At 32.8% G+C, this 16,511-nt stretch overlaps 1 protein-coding gene across 5 annotated transcripts in view; it reads right to left on the reverse strand.

Annotated features, from left to right (window-relative positions):
- Oma1 (OMA1 zinc metallopeptidase) overlaps positions 1-16,511 on the reverse strand; it is a 62,859-nt gene that overhangs the window by 8,888 nt on the left and 37,460 nt on the right. For 4 of the 5 annotated variants that reach the window (XM_046451119.2, XM_046451121.2, XM_046451120.2 and 1 more), the window contains one exon: positions 11,631-11,780. In XM_046451119.2, coding sequence (XP_046307075.1) covers positions 11,631-11,780 — 150 coding nt within the window. Of the gene's footprint in view, positions 1-1,912; positions 10,495-11,630; positions 11,781-16,511 lie in introns of those variants that run through there. The other variant, XM_058581504.1, reaches the window with a different exon arrangement.

The following is a 16,511-nucleotide window of genomic DNA, read 5'->3' on the forward strand; positions in this document are numbered from 1 at the left end:
TCACAAGTTTTGCAATTTTCGAAAAGGAACGTATCTTACTTTCTTGTTCTGTCACTTTGATGCAGTCAAGTCAGGCTTATCATGCCAGCTTCAGGTGGCACTGCTTCTGTAGGAGCTCTTGCTACCTCCTCTGCTCACTCCAGCAGTGAAATTTTGAAACGACGCCTGATATTTGATTTTTCCTTTTTTATGTTTTTCTACTATTAAGGCTTATCTTATGAGGAGACAATGGGCATTTCTGAGGCTTTGTTTTTCAATGTTATTACTAGATTTAGTTTAGATGAGGTTCCTCTGGTGCTACTAGTTAAGGACACTGAAATGTTCAATAAATTTTTTAGATGAAATTACCTTTATCATTCTTCTCTTTTCAGCTATTTTTTTCTAACTCTTGTAACTTATTATCATTCTGATTTTTTAAGCCTTTCTTACCTACCTGTTCGTTCAATCTATTCTTGAATAGGAGAAAAATATAACTTTAACATTCTTATTTCAGTAGGGTTGATTTGGCTGGTCTAATTTCCTTCTTCACTGTTTTATATAGACTCCTCCTGAAGACACACACTAAGGTCAGCCTCTTCAAATAGAAAAGCTTTCAATCATGAAAGCTCAGGTTGAGAACTGGATAATTGTAGGGTATGAAATTATCATCCCACAATCTCTTGTTAGCTATAAGGGGGAAAACTTAATGCACAATTAAAGAGTCAGGAAAACACACTGATGGACTCTGGAGCATGTGGGTAGCCAGATATTAAGAAATGGGAAGCATAATACACTGCCTATAAAATGCTTTTGCCCCAACTGGACTTCAAGTTACAAGTGTGTGGAGAAACAAGTTAGATGATACCACAAAGAAGCAATCAAATAAATCTAGAATCTAGAATGTGGAAGTAGATCTATTCAACAAGTCAATGACATATTGAAAAGCAAGATCAAAGTGAGGGGTACTGTTCTAAAGTCAAGGAGACTGAAGGGTCATGAGAACAAAATGCAATATGTGTACCATAATGGATTGCAATCTGAACAAACCCACTATAAAACTCTATTTTGAGATAAAGAAATCTAAATATCTAAATATGGACAGATGTTTAATTTTAAGGAAAAACTATGAATTTCCTTAAGCAGGTGTTACAGAACAACCTAGCCTCAGTATATGAGAATTGGGCCCCAAAGTATCATTAGACCAGAGTGCAATTTATTGGGGACTTACTGTCAGAAATGTGGCAGCGAGACCAGTTATACCCCTTCAATTTGGGTCAGAAAGAGAGGTCATACATATTGGTTAGGACAAAAGCGACTTCATCCTTGCTGGAATAACTAATGGTTTTGTCTATTTACAGTTTCCTGGTAAATGCCAGAAAACTAAGTAAGGTTACTCCAAAGTAATCATGGAGATGACAACTCAAGTTAGCTGCAGCCATGTTAAGCTGAACCCATGTAAGAGGATAATGGTATACTTACAGAATATATGGACACTACTTCCTGAAATGCATATTGAAGTATACAGTGAACAAGCTCAGGAAATGCTACCCTGAATATGGCACTTAGGTATGCTGATTACTTTGAACTAAGGACATTTGGAGAACACAGAAGGAAAGCAAGGCTTTCTCTAAACCCCCCATCTGCCTAAAGACAGATACTCCTAAAGGAACTCAACTGTTATGAATTTCTTCTTGGGTAATCTTATCAATCAGGAAAGATTAACTCACAGCACAGGAGAAGAGACTGGAGGTTGATGCCATGCCCAGATAATCATCTATTCTTCAACTTTATTACTTGAGAGACTTTTTATCTGTACAACAAGGCAACTTTTATTCACCATACATTTCCTCCCTTTACCCTCCTGGAACTTCTATCCCACCCCACCCTAAAAGCCCCAATCTTATTCCTTTCTGTAGCTCAGGATGCTATATAAGCTCTAATGATCTGACTCTTCTTTGAATTTCATATTGTTGTGGGACTCCTGTGCATATGTATATAATTAAATATGGTTTTTCTCCTACTAAACTGTTTTACATGAATTTAATAACTAGGGTAGCCAAAAAAAAAAAAAAAAAACAGAAGTGTAGAAGGAAAACATTTTGTTCCCCTGAAATGAAGTTCCGGACATATCATCCCAAAATATGACTATCAGTCCAGAAAATGACATCCCAAATATCTCTTTAGCACAATAATTATTTTGAACTTATTTTAAGAAACAACACACACAGAAGAAGCTCTGAAAATGGCAGAAGTTACCCTTTTGATAGAGAAATTTACATCTATAAAGAAAATGTCTTTCTCTGTACCAGGAAAAGAAAGATTACTCTGTAAATCACTAGAGACTCTAAACAATGGAAAGATACTGACTTAAACCTGCACAACACACCTTACCACACTTGCTTACCATACTTTTCTGTCCATCTCCCCATAGCAAGGCCCTCATTATGCTCTCTGTGTTTCAGCTGAAGATGTTATTTAAGCCTGAATTCAAAATCCTCTTTCCCTGGTATCACTTATGTGTACATGAAGTTTACATGTTAATAAACTTGCATCTGTTCCTCTCTTGTTAATCTGCCCTTTGTTACAGGAAACTTGTCCTAAGGAAGAACTATGAAGGGTAAAGAGTTATTTGTTCCTCCCAGATAATTAGGGATAAAATACCCTGATGTCCGCTATTTACACTGAAATACATCTGGGGGAGGGGCAGAAAAGGACAGATGAGCAAATGCATAAAAGGACTGATACTGTCAGATGAGTGAAATTGAGTTTCATTAATTATTCAAGTCATTCTCTACTTTTACATGGGTTTTTAAAATTTAAAACTAAAACATACATTTTAAAGTACTTTTCCTTCTCTGTCCTCACTTCTCTTCTATCACTTTTGCCTTTATGCAACTTCACTCTTGATTTTACAGTGGTGTTTTTAGTTTTAAATGGCTCATGAAAGTTTTAAATGTTCCTCCTGGAAAATGAAACCAATCCTTTTACTATTACCTCTACTTCCAACTCCATCCCTTAATTTCTGAAAGCAAGCATATATATACTTTTCAAAATACCTAAGGAATTTAACATTAAGAACTTCAATCCATGTAATATGCTAACTTCACTTAGCATTATCTTCTCTAACTCCATCCATTTACCTGCAAATGCCATGATTTTAAGTCCTTTGGGTATAGAATGAGGAGACGGATAGCTGGGTCAAATGGTGTTTCCATTTACAATTTTCCAAGAAATCCCCATACCGCTTTCCATATTGGCTGCACTATTTTGCAGTCCCACCAGCAATGTATGAGTGTGCCTTTTCCCCACATCCTCGCCAACACTTACTGTTGTTTGTGTTCTTAATAGCTGCCATTCTGACTAGAGTAAAATGAAATCTTAGAGTAGTTTTGACTTGCTCTTCTCTAATTGCTAGCGATGACGAACATTTTTTCATATATTGTTTGTATATCATCTTCTGAGAAGTGTCTGTTCAGGTCCTTGGCCCATTTATTGATTGGGTTATTTGTGGGGTTTTTTTGGTGCTTAGCTTTTTGAGTTCTTTATATATCCTAGAGATTAGTGCTCTATCTGATGTGTGAGGGGTAAAGATTTACTCCAAAGATATAGGCTCTCTATTCACCTCATAGATTGTTTCTTTTGCTAAGAAACTTTTTAGTTTTATTTCATCCCATTTATTGATTCTTGGTTTTAATTCTTGTGCCAAAGTAGTCTTATTAAGGAAGCTGATAGATGAATATATATATAAAAAAGTGGCATATATACACAATGGAATATTACTCAGCAATAAAAAAGAATAAAATCATGGCATTTGCAGGTAAATGGATGGAGTTAGAGAAGATAATGCTAAGTGAAGTTAGCCAATCCCAAAAAAAACAAAAGCCGAATGTTTTCTCTGTTATAAGGAGGCTGATTCATAGTGGGATAGGGAGAGGGAGCATGGGAGGAATAGACAAACTCTAGACAGGGCTGAGGGTTGGAAGGGGAAGGGAGGAGGAGGCATGGGGTTAGAAATGATGGTGGAATGTGATGGACATTATTATCCACAGTACTTGTTTGAAGACATGAATTGGTGTGAATATACTTTTTATACAACCAGAGATATGAAAAGTTGTGCTCTATATGTGTAATAAGAATTGTAATGCATTCCACTGTCATATGTAAATTTAAAAATTAATTTAAAATAAATAAATAAAATAAAAAAGAACTGCAATCCAATAGATCTGACAAAAAGTAATGACAACAGTGGGTTGTTACTTTTAAGAGACAGAACAAAAATATGGTAAGGATAATACCTGCATGACTTCAAAATAATAAAACAAGACATGCTTATATATTAGTCTGATAGGATATTTGATTAGGTATCTTTTTTCTTGAAAGGAGAAAGAATGTCAATAGAAAATAAAAACAAAGAATTATAAAAGACTTTGAAATGGGCAAAAAATATCATTAGGTGGTCTATTAAGTGTGCCCTTCTAGGTTATCTGTACCTGTCATGGTCTTTGAGCTATTTCACAACTCTGTAAGTCATAGAAAATTAATAATAATGAAAATGATACTTGTCTATGGAAATGGGAAATGGAAATGAACTATGTCTCATAGGATGAATCTGATTACTGCTCTATAAATGGAGTTTTGCATCTATTTGTATTCCTTACTGCCTATATAACTCTTAATGAAATAAAAGTTAATATGGCTGCAGAATGTAAAACATGAGAAAAAAAAAACAAAAGAAAAAGCAAAAGCAAAAATTATTTCCTGAGCCTTAGAGATCTACTGACAGGAGCAAGATTACCACACATATATCATGCAGGAACTGAGTCTGTCAAAGGGAACCATTTTCTAGAATCTAACAATATCATGTAATGTTCAAGAAATACCAGAGTAACCCCGTTTTGCCTTGACCTGGACATTCTGATGGACCTACAAAACTTACGACCACCCTTCTTTGCATTAGTTCCCAATTGCTGGACTTGATAAAAGCTGAAGTCCACTTTCCTGCTGTGGAATGCTGGTGTGGTCTGAGCCTGCGTTCCTAATTTGCAATCTATTATGTACCTGAATAAAACTGTCTATGCTTTTTCCCTTAACCTCATTTATGATTTCTTGGCTCACACTATGGTTCTTGAGTTGTCCTTTGCACTAGTTGTAACAATTAGTTTCCCACATTAATTAACAAACATTAAGTAAAACTTCACACATGTATTCATTTTATATTTGAATGAGTAATGATTTCATCTTTTGAAAAATTTATACTTCAACTCTTTTCATAATCTGCAATGGAAATTGTAGTCTGACCAGTTTTTGAAGTGATTTAAAGTAAATAACCATGAATAAGAATATTTAAAGTAAATTTTAAAAAGTAAAAATTCAGGCCACTTAACCTATCGATTGTCCTCTATAATGAAAAAATAATCAGGAAAGGTTTTCAAACAAAAACATTTTATAATCAACCACTCTTAACAAAGGCGAATGATAAATCCTGTCATTTGTAACAACATGGATATATCTCAAGGACATTATGGTAAGTGAAATAAGCCAGGTGCAGAAAAAAAATATTATATGATCTATCTTATATGTGAAATCTTAAAATGTTAAACTCAAAGAATTTGAAAGAATGGTAGCTCTCAGGGACTATGGGAAAGAGATGGGCATGGGGAGATACTGGTCAAAGGGCACAAAGTTTCAGGTAGAAGGAATAAGTTTAGAGAGCTATTGTACATCATTATGATCATATTTAACAAAAATATGCTATACTATAAAATATATAATATATATTTGAAAACTGTTAAAGGTATAGATTTTAAATGTTGCCACCCCTCACAAAAAAAATAAGCTTGGGGGAGGGATTCATTAATTAGCTTGATCTAATCATTCCACAACATGAACAAATATCAAAACATGTCATACCCCATAAATATATACAATTTTTAAGGGTTAAAGTACATAATAAACCCATTTATTTATTTTAGGAATGGCACTCACTGTATTTATTCCCAGTAACTAAAGTATTCATGAAACAACTGATACACATCAGAATTATTCTACTTTACATCAAGTAAAACAATTACTAATTCTTCGAATATAAACAATAATAATTGAGTTTAATAGGAAAAAAGGAGGGAAAATAATGCCAGAGAGACCTCATTATTGGATTAAAAGTGTCCTTTGAAAACAGAAGGCAAGACACATCAAGGAGGGAAAAAAAAAATCACCTCCAATTTTTAACATGTTTTTCTAAAAATATCATTACTGTCCCTCCCTTACCCACAAGCAATTTTTCCTAATAGCCCATTCATTTCAACCTCAAGCAGATACACATCACGTATAATATAATGGTTTTTTTTCTTTTTAAGGTTTTAGACAATGTTACTGTCAGGCCTCCTGGCTTTATATGATTCAGAGGCCAATTCAATTACAGTTGCTGCTATGATATTTGCCTTTTCCTCCACACTCTCCATGTCAGACAAAATGAAATTCTGTAAGGTGAGCAGTGTATGTTTGTGTACATTGGCCAACAATGACATTTCACTTTAAACACTCTTATATTTTCTGCTCATGAGATGTATAATAGTAATGATTTATTCATTTACTTTGTGCAATTATAAAGGCATAAGAATGATTTACGCATGAGTTCAAACCCCTAGCTTCCTGAAAGTTTAAAGGATTCAAAATAAAATGAGATTAAAATGAATGCATTTACAGTCTGCTACTGAGTGATTTTGATACCTAAAAATTGAACATGAATATCAAGATTTTAAAAACAGTTAACAAATAAAGCTGGCATTGAAAGCTCTAAAAATGTTTAAAAATAAACCTTATTCAAATTATGATTATGACATTAATTATAATAAAATATAATTAATAATCCTCAAATAATAATCAATATATAATCAATATATAATATAATAATCAATATATAATCAAATAATCCTCAAATGCTTCTCCTACACATTTTATCATCCTCCATTCCCTGTACCTCCCAAAGAAGGAATAGGAGGGAAAGAGGGGGAAGGAAAGTATAAGAAATAGAGAATAACAAAAAAGAACAAAAAATAAAGACGTAGAGAACAAAAATATCTATTAAATGTTTGGTTTTAAAATAAATATTTAAGTAAATTTAACTTATTTATGTCCACTCATATTTTATAAAAATTCTTATTGAAAAAACGGGTATCTCTTTCAAGGACAAATTATGATGTACATGAATTTAAAGTCTGAACAGTATAACTATAATTTTAAAACTGTCACACTATTAAACATCAACAGGTTGATACAACATCTGTTCTTCAATTTTTCACCCAAGTTGTTATGGTAACCAAAATATGTGGGATATGTTTCCTAAATTTAACTGATTATTTCAAGTAAATAAAATTATAGCTTATCAGCTTATTAACCACAAATAATATTATTACTACAAACCCATATTTATCCTTTTTAAATGCTAGTGGATCACAGGATTATATTTAAATACACATTTATACATGTTTTATCTCAGAATTTACATTAAAAAGTAGCAAGGATTTTTTTCTTATTTGGAAGCATTATCTCAATTTTTGAACAAAACAGGAAAGGAACTATTTTATTTTCTGAACAATATATTATGCTAAAGTACTCCAAAATTATATGAAAATTGTACTGCTCTGTGGAAGCTGTAAATCACATTCTTCCAAGCATCTGCTAGAACTTGTCACTCCTCCAATTCTCTGTTCAAAACTCTTTACGAGCAACCCATCTCTGAGAAGAAACCAGAGTCCTCATAGGGGCACCTTCTCTAACCCCGTTTTAAAGGGCTATTCCAGCACCCCATCCTATCTCTGCTCACACACTGTCTGTCTGCTAAAGAATGAAGTGTTTCCCCCCAAGACTCATATCTAACCCTCAGTGTGTACATATTTGGTGATAGGGCCTACAGGAGGTATGTTAAGGTTAAATTAAATTTAGGGTGAACTGATCCAACAGAATTAGTGTTCTTCTCAAAAAGAGACACCAGAGAGACCCTACCTCCCCTATTTATTGTCTGTCTCCCCTTTGTATAATAAGCTTTATGAAGGTGTAGATTTCTGTCTAGTTTACATGACCTAAAACACCTACAACACAGTGCATAATAGGTGATCAATAAATATTTGCTAAATATATAAAACAAATTCACATCTTAAATATATAAATACATACTATTGTAACAAATAATACATATTTGTAATGATATTCAAGGAATCCAAAAAGAAAAATTTTAAACTGTCAGTAATTTAAATGAATAAAATAAAAATTACCAAAATTTGTATTCTCATCATAGAACCACAAAATCTTGCTTTCTTGGTTCTCCTCCTATGAATCTGACCCACAACAGGCTCTGTCTTCTTCCGACCAATTAAATACAGAAAATAACTACTCCTGGTGCTACTCTGTTCTAGATCTTGGTCTTTATCAGTTCCTTGGTGAACTCATCCACTCTCACTGCTTCAACTATCACCTCTTTTGAGTGACATTGAAGCCATTGCCTCCGGCCTAGACATGTCTATGCAATGTCCCAACTACCTTTGAGACATGTATCACTAGCCATAACATCAGCAACATCCAAGGACAGGAGGCTAAGGTAAAATATAATATTGTACTCATTTGAGTAGGAAAAAAAAATCCTAAATGAAATAGGAATTTAAAATACTGTCTTTAGTAGTGTATAGACTCACATAATTCCACACACTGCCTGAAGAATTGCTTTTTTTCATTATAAAAATTAGACCTATGATAGTAGAGAATTAGAATCTTTGAGTTATGACTTTGTATTCTAATTAACAATATACCCGTATACTAACTATCAGTTTCTTTTCAACCACTGAATTATTCCCAATATTGCAATAGAGTTTTATTGCTTTCAAATTGAATTTAATCACTTGGGGGGGAAATATAAGAAATGTATCTGAGGTTTTCAAATTAAGTTTCTGAACTGGGATAGTTTATTTTTAGAAGAAAAATACCTCCCATGTTTTTCTTCATCATTGGCTTCAAAATAATATTAGTTTCTCCAACCATTTTTTCCCACACTTAAGAATCAACTCATTACTTTAAAAAAAATTAAAGCACATTTTTTTTTTTTAACCTCTCTGAAGATCCTCAGTAATCTGATGAAATGACAACTCAGAATTTAGGAAAGGCTTCTAATCAAAGTTGGCTAGTACATTTGTCCGTTTAAATAAACCACATTTTTTTTTAAGAATTTCACTGGATGTAAATAAAAAGGGAATTTCCAAAAGAAATCTTAGTTTATTATGGTTTTAGAGACAGGATGCCTAAGGAACCACAGGTCCCTAGATCTTGTAGCACTGAAGAGTCTCTTACAGTCAATGAACCTCAGTATTATCAGTAACTGATGAGACTAGGTCTACATTGCCCTTTTATGATAAATGATTACCATACATTATACCTGGTACATTTTACTGGAATTTCTCAAATAACTTTTCTTTAAATTAAGAATATAAATGGAATTTGGTTAGAGTAAATAACCAAATATCATAAATAATCATGTCCCTAAAAATTCGTATGTTGAAATTCCAAAATGGTGCTAGGGGTTGAGGCCTTTGAGAAGTAAGTAAGTCATGAGAATGAAGCCCTCTTGAATGGGATTAGTATCCTTATAAGATATTCCAGAGAATTCCCTTGCTTCTTCCACAGTGTGAGATTACCAATAGAAGACAGTCATGTATGAGTTGGGAAGCAGACCATAGTTTAGCTAATGTGAATTGAGCTGCTATAAACATTGATGTGGCTGTGTCCCTGTAGTATGCTGTTTTTAAGCCCTTTGGGTATAGATTGAGGAGTAGGATAGCTGGGTCAAATGGTGGTTCCATTCCCAGTTTTCCAAGGATTCTCCATACTGCTTTCCATGTTGGGTGTACCAATTTGCAGTCCCACCAACAATGTACGAGTATACCTTTTTCCCCACGTTCTCGCCAACACTTATTGTTTATATTCTTAATAGCTGCCATTATGACTGGAATGAGATGAAATCTTAGAGTAGTTTTGATTTGCATTTCTCCAATTGCTAGAGATGTTGAACATTTTTTTCATATATTAGTTGACTGATTGTATATCATCTTCTGAGAAGTGTCTGTTAAGTTCCTTAGCCCATTTATTGATTGGGCTATTTGGGTTGTTTTTTGTTTGTTTTGTTTTTTTGTTTGTTTGTTTTTGGTGTTGGTTAAGATTTTTAAGTTCTTTATATATTCTAGAAATTAGTGCTCTAATGATATATGTGTGGTAAGAATTTGTTCCCAATTTGTAGCTCTCTATTCACCTCACTGATTTTTGCTGAGAAACAGTTTTTTTGTTTGAATCCATCCCATTTATTGATCCTTGATATTAATTCTTATGCTATAGGAGTCTTATTAAGAAAGCTGGGGCCTAATCCAACATTGGGCCTACTTTTTCTTCTAATAGATGCAATGTCTCTGGTTTAATTCCTAGGTTCTTGATCCACTTTGAGTTGAGTTTTGTGTATGATGAGAAAGTCTATACCTAGAAGATCCAAAAAATCCCATGAGAAAACTTCCAGAACTAGTAAATGAACTCAGCAAAGTAGCAGGATACAAAATCAATACCCATAACTCAAAGGCATTTCTGTATATCAGTGACAAATCCTTTGAAAGGGAAATGAGGAAAACTACCCCATTTACAATAGCCTCAAAAAAATTAAAACACTTGGGAATAAACTTAATGAAAGAGGTGAAAGACCTCTACAATGAAAACTATAGAACGCTAAATAAAGAAATTAAAAAAGACCTTAGAAGATGGAAAGATCTACCTTACTCTTAGATAGGCAAAATTAATATTATCAAAATGACCATACTACCAAAAGCATTATACAGATTTAATGCAATTTCAATCAAAATTCCAATGATATTCCTCATAGAAATAGAAAAAGCAGTCATGAAATTCATTTGAAAAAATAAGAGACTCAGAATAGCTAAAGCAATTCTTATCAAGAAGAAGTGAAGCAGGTGGCATCACTATACCAGACCTTAATCTACACTACAGAGCAATAGTAACAAAAATAGCATGGTATTGGCACCAAAATAGACTTGTAGACCAATGGTACAGAATACAGGATACAGAGACTAACCCACATAATTACAGTTATCTTATATTTGAAAAAGTCACCAAAAACATACATTGGAGAAAAGATAGTCTCTTCAACAAATTATGCTGGGAAAACTGGAAATCCATATACAGCAAAATAAAATTACTGGTATTTTTAACAAAAAGCTTATATCACCAAGGAAAACTTAAATTATAACCAAGGTAGTGTATATATGTATGTGTGTATACACACACACACACACACACACACACATATATTAATTTTAAATTTTAGTTTTAAACTTTTATCAAATCAGTTAAAATTAAAAGTCGCACACTAAAGGATTGTCTTCACCACTGACAAAAGTCAACTAACAGAGCAATTTTCTCCCCACGACTGTGGACATGCAGGATTATACTTTTCAGCCCAATTCCTTAAAAATTGATAATCCATAATCATAATAAACAAATAGTTGACATGCTAGAACTTTCTTTATCTATGCAAAAGAAATAACAGCATTAATGACAAGTGATAGAGCAAAAATAATTTCCTGCTTTGTACAGTGTTAGCTGACCTGTGGTATGAGCCTATCCAATTGTTCAGCTCGGTTTTCATGAGAAGGATGTGTAGATAACCATTCCGGTAACTTGGGATGACCTTGGAGGCTATCTGCAAACTCCATCTGCTGCCAAAACACTGAACTGGCTCTTACATCCACACAAGCCTATAACCAAAATTAATAAAAGCACACAATGAACTTAGTTATGAGGACATTTTTTAAAAATGTACCTTTATGTCACTATATGTTTTTAAAACATCTTCTACCACCATTTTAATAAAAGCAGAATATGTTCATTGACTTTAAAAATTCAAATACTATGATATTATAGAAATAAAGAGACTGCCACTGTCCCTTTTTACTCCCTGCCCAACACAACATTCACAATAATACCTAACTCCCCAAAGATAAACTACTATTCTCAGTATGATGGATAATAAGAATATGTACTAAGGGTAAAATCTCTATACAAATGAAAATGTTTATACTTATATAAAAATAAATTTTTAAATTTTTATGTTTTAACATATAAAAAGTTATTACACTACACTAAAGATAATTCACTCCTAATATATACCACTAGAACAATTACAAGATTTCAAATAAGCATGCAGAAACAAAAGACAGTTATATATTTTAATGTACATCAACTTATCTACTTTTCCTTAATGTATGTGAGAAAGAATATATTTAAGTCATTCAGAATATCTTTACAAAGTATTTTAAAGGACATATATATGGATCTTATATCTTATATACAATGAGCACACATACAATTCCATCATACCCTCATACCTACATACACATACTTGAATATAAACAGAATATTTCTGGAAGGCTACTTTAAAAACTGTTGTTAGTAGTTCCCCTAAGAGTATAAATGAGGTATCTGATGATAAAGAAGAAATAAAAATTTTACTTCTGAAGTATATTAAAATGTAACAAAAATTATTGTTAAATCCTCCATAAGGTAACAATAAATATTTTCATAAGCCTGTTCAATTTCTTCACATTTCTTAACATTCTCTCTACAAGAACTGAAAAATAAGTGATTACCTATTTTCCAAATATTTTACTTTTGATTAAAACAAAGAAAAAATATTATATTGATGAAAATGTGATTTCAAAAACTCTTAAAATAGTGTGACTGTGACACCCAAAGAGGCAAATGTGGTACATCACATGCTAATACAAGTCATCTACATTGATGCTACATCAATACTTATCAAATACCATTTCAAATGCTGAGAAAATTTAGGAAAAAATAATTTGAAATTCAAGTAAAATTTTGAAATTCAAGTAAATTTTATCCAATATTTAAAGAACAATAATGAAGACCTTCCTACTGCACAGATATGGATAGACATGTATATGTGTGCATAAACTGGAATATATCAGATGAATACATATATCAAACATATAAATATATAACCTATGTTTTATATATATATACATATCTATCAATGCACAAGTTGTAATATATGTGTGATATATATATATATATATATATATATCATATATACACAAAAATATTTATGGCTGAATTTCAAATACCTACAAGAATATATATCTGTCAATAGCAGGGCATCACAGTCATAATATAAATACAATCTGAGACAGAGACAAACAAGTAAGGTAATCTAAAATAATTCATAAAAATATACAGTGACTTGAAAGAGCTCCAATTGAAATCATATCATTTTATAAAGCACAGCTTAGCTAATAGGGTAAAAACAAAACAAAACAAAAAAAACAAATGAAATACTGAAAACTGTAAGATGATACTTCAATAGACTTTGCTTGGAACATCCTTCTGAAAACACTCACACTTAGAAACAAGCCTGAGATACCAGTGCACTCTGCAGAATTGAATGAAATCTGAACTAGAATGGCAAAATGGTCTCACCCCTTTGCCTCCCCCAAGTTTGCCCAATACAAGACAGATTTCCCTGGGCCCACAGGTATTACAAGGGAAAGGAGCATTGCAGTAGTTATCCAATTTCCCTAATACTCCCAGAAGCTTCCCAAGGAGCACACTCTGGCCTCAACTCACAGGGAACACTAGGGCAATGGTACAAGCTACACTACCTAAAAGGGTAAATCTTGTGTTAAATGTTCTTACTACAAAAGAGAAAGAGACACAACTATACACCAAGTGAAAACATTTTTTAAGTAAATATGCTCTTCATCATAAGCCTAACTCACTTATAAGCCTAACTCAATAATATGTCCCTTATTAACAAAAATAATAGCAAATATAAGGAACTTGTGTTCATCAAACATGAAAACAAAGAAAGAAAGAATAAGACTTTCTAGACAACTTTTCCTTCTTAAAACAGAATCAGTAATGACTACATCCAATCAGAGAAACACAAGTAATGTGTTTCAGTGAAATGTTTTGTAAGGCAGAAAACTGGGCTAATGAAAAGACCATTGGTTTTAGAACCAAAAACATTTGGGTTCAAAATACCAGTTATTCTTTTAAGTAATAATCAGTTATATGACACCATGTGCAAGGTATTATACTAATGATACTATAAACATTAACTCACTATATTAACTCACTTAATCCTCATATCAATCTTATGAGATAAGTACTATCATTACCCCCTTTTTAAAGAGCAGATGAGGAAACCAAGGGCCACAGATGTTAAGTAATAACTTGGTGAAGTTTGCAAAGCTAGTTAGACAGAGCCACAATTTGATCCTAAGTAATCTGGTGCCAGAGTGTGTGCCTGTGAACCAAAAATTCAGTCTCCAAGAGTCTAAGATTCATTTATAAAACTGAAATTAAAGCAGTGGATCATCAGGATAATAAAATTTGATATCTTGCAAAATATCCAGTCCAGAACCCAGAATACAGTCAACTATTACAACTTCTCCTTCCCCCTGGTGAGCAACCAGAGGCATGTAGTAGTTAGAGGGTGCTATGTTTGGTCATAAGTGATGATGTCATACATTTATAAGTGAAGAAGGATCTAGTTTAATCTAGACTACAGTAGCAATATGCATAAATATGCATTAAGGGACATATTATTGAGAAAGAATTTGCTACTATTCAGTTAGAAACTCAGTGGAATATGATATTCATAAAGAGTGAAGTAGTATAAAAACTTTTCTTATGGTATGAACACTTCTCAAATGCCAAAACAATAACAGAGAAAAATATGTAACAAGTCTAGACCACATTGAAGCCTACTGGTACTCTATTTGTAGACAAAATGTTCCTTAAAAATAAAACTGAAAAGTGTCCAAATTTTGCTATTTCTATTTATTGGACTCTCCAACAAAACTTGTTCAGCCCTCACTCCCTGTAAGAGGTTAAATCTTGGTATTAGCTATTCTGAATTTTGACTCTCATTAACACCTTAATCATTCTAGCATCCCCTCCTGTATCCCACATAGACTTGTGGTAAATAAAATAATCACGTGAGACAACACTGAAGCAGAAGGGTACTTGGATTACTAGAGCTAGAAAAGTAACCGAGATAAAATTTAAAGGGACCAAAACAGATTTTAAAAATGAACATTATTTTAGAAACAATAATGCAAAAGACTAAAATTGTTTCCAATGGGTTAAAACAAGAAAGTTTCATGTTAGAAACAAACATACCTCTACTCTGGTACTTACTATCTGTGAGATCTTTGCAAGCTACTTAAGTTCTCTACCATTCAGTTGCACCTGTAAAATGATAATAACAGGACCTATACCTTAAAGGGATCCCCATAACATATGCAATGCATTCAGACAGTGTCCAGATGTGGGAAAATGTTACCTGCCATTGATTGCTATTATAACCACTGTTAAGACCATCATGAGTGTCATTGGCATACCATTGTCTTTTTTGTTATCTACCAGGAAACTAGCTTGTTTTAGTCTCACACACTGACACAGCTTCACTGTTTTCCAACACCACTGCAGGCGTCACTTGCTAAAACTCACTTTATTTTGTAACCCACTTCTCTAGATATTTTTCCAGAAAATAATTTAAAATTTCTCCTTTCCAGCTGAATGTGACACAGTTTCAAGATAGCTTCATCTAAATCATTCAAAGTATTCGCTAATGCTTCTCACTAAAAAAGAAAAACCAAATTTGATTTACACCAAAATTTTCTATGTCCCAACACAAAGGAGAAGTGGGAGCATATTATTTTGAGGTTCATTTAATTTAAATTTTTTTGCCCAAGTTTTCTGCTTCTTTTGATTGCTAATGTTCCAGTTCATCAATCAGTACAATAAAGTTTTAAATAAAATTTCATGTACCTATTTTTCTCTATGTTCAGTAAAGTTTTATCATAAAATTCAACACTCAAGAGCTTAAATTGTAGCAGTTAAAAAGTAAGTGAATATGCATTTCTCTGGGTGATAAAATTAAATGCAAAAAAGATATTAGGCATAATGTATGCATATAAAAGTTACTTTATAACACACCTATTAAATGAGATGTTCTAATTTACTACTTTTTCTTCTTAAATGAATAACTTTTCAAGAACCTAAGATAGTAATCCAAATAAAACACAAAGATAGTGCTCTGTAATTAAGGCTCAAAATACTAACCTGGAAAACAAGTGCCAGGGATCTTGCTACTAAGCATGTTATTAGATAAATCACTTCACCTCTTTGGTAAGTTTCCTTACCAGTAAAAGAGGAAGGTGAATTATACTAGCTCTAAATTTCCTTCCTGCTTCAAAAATCTGAGTCTATAATTTATTATTTTACATAGTTGAGAATTTTTAATTTTCTCATTTCTGTGAGGAAAGTAGATTCAGCATGGTACCTAATTCCCTCACTAGATGGTGCTATTGGCACAGTTATTTCATGTTAGTTAAACCTGCAGGCAGTGTTTCCCAAAGGGACAAGATAGGCTCCAAGCACCAGACAATTTGTCCTGTGAA

The sequence above is a fragment of the Marmota monax genome, unplaced genomic scaffold, assembly GCF_021218885.2.
Source record: "Marmota monax isolate L192 unplaced genomic scaffold, Marmota_monax_Labrador192_F-V1.1 WCK01_AAM20220418_F8-fsc00023, whole genome shotgun sequence".
NCBI lineage: Eukaryota > Metazoa > Chordata > Mammalia > Rodentia > Sciuridae > Marmota > Marmota monax.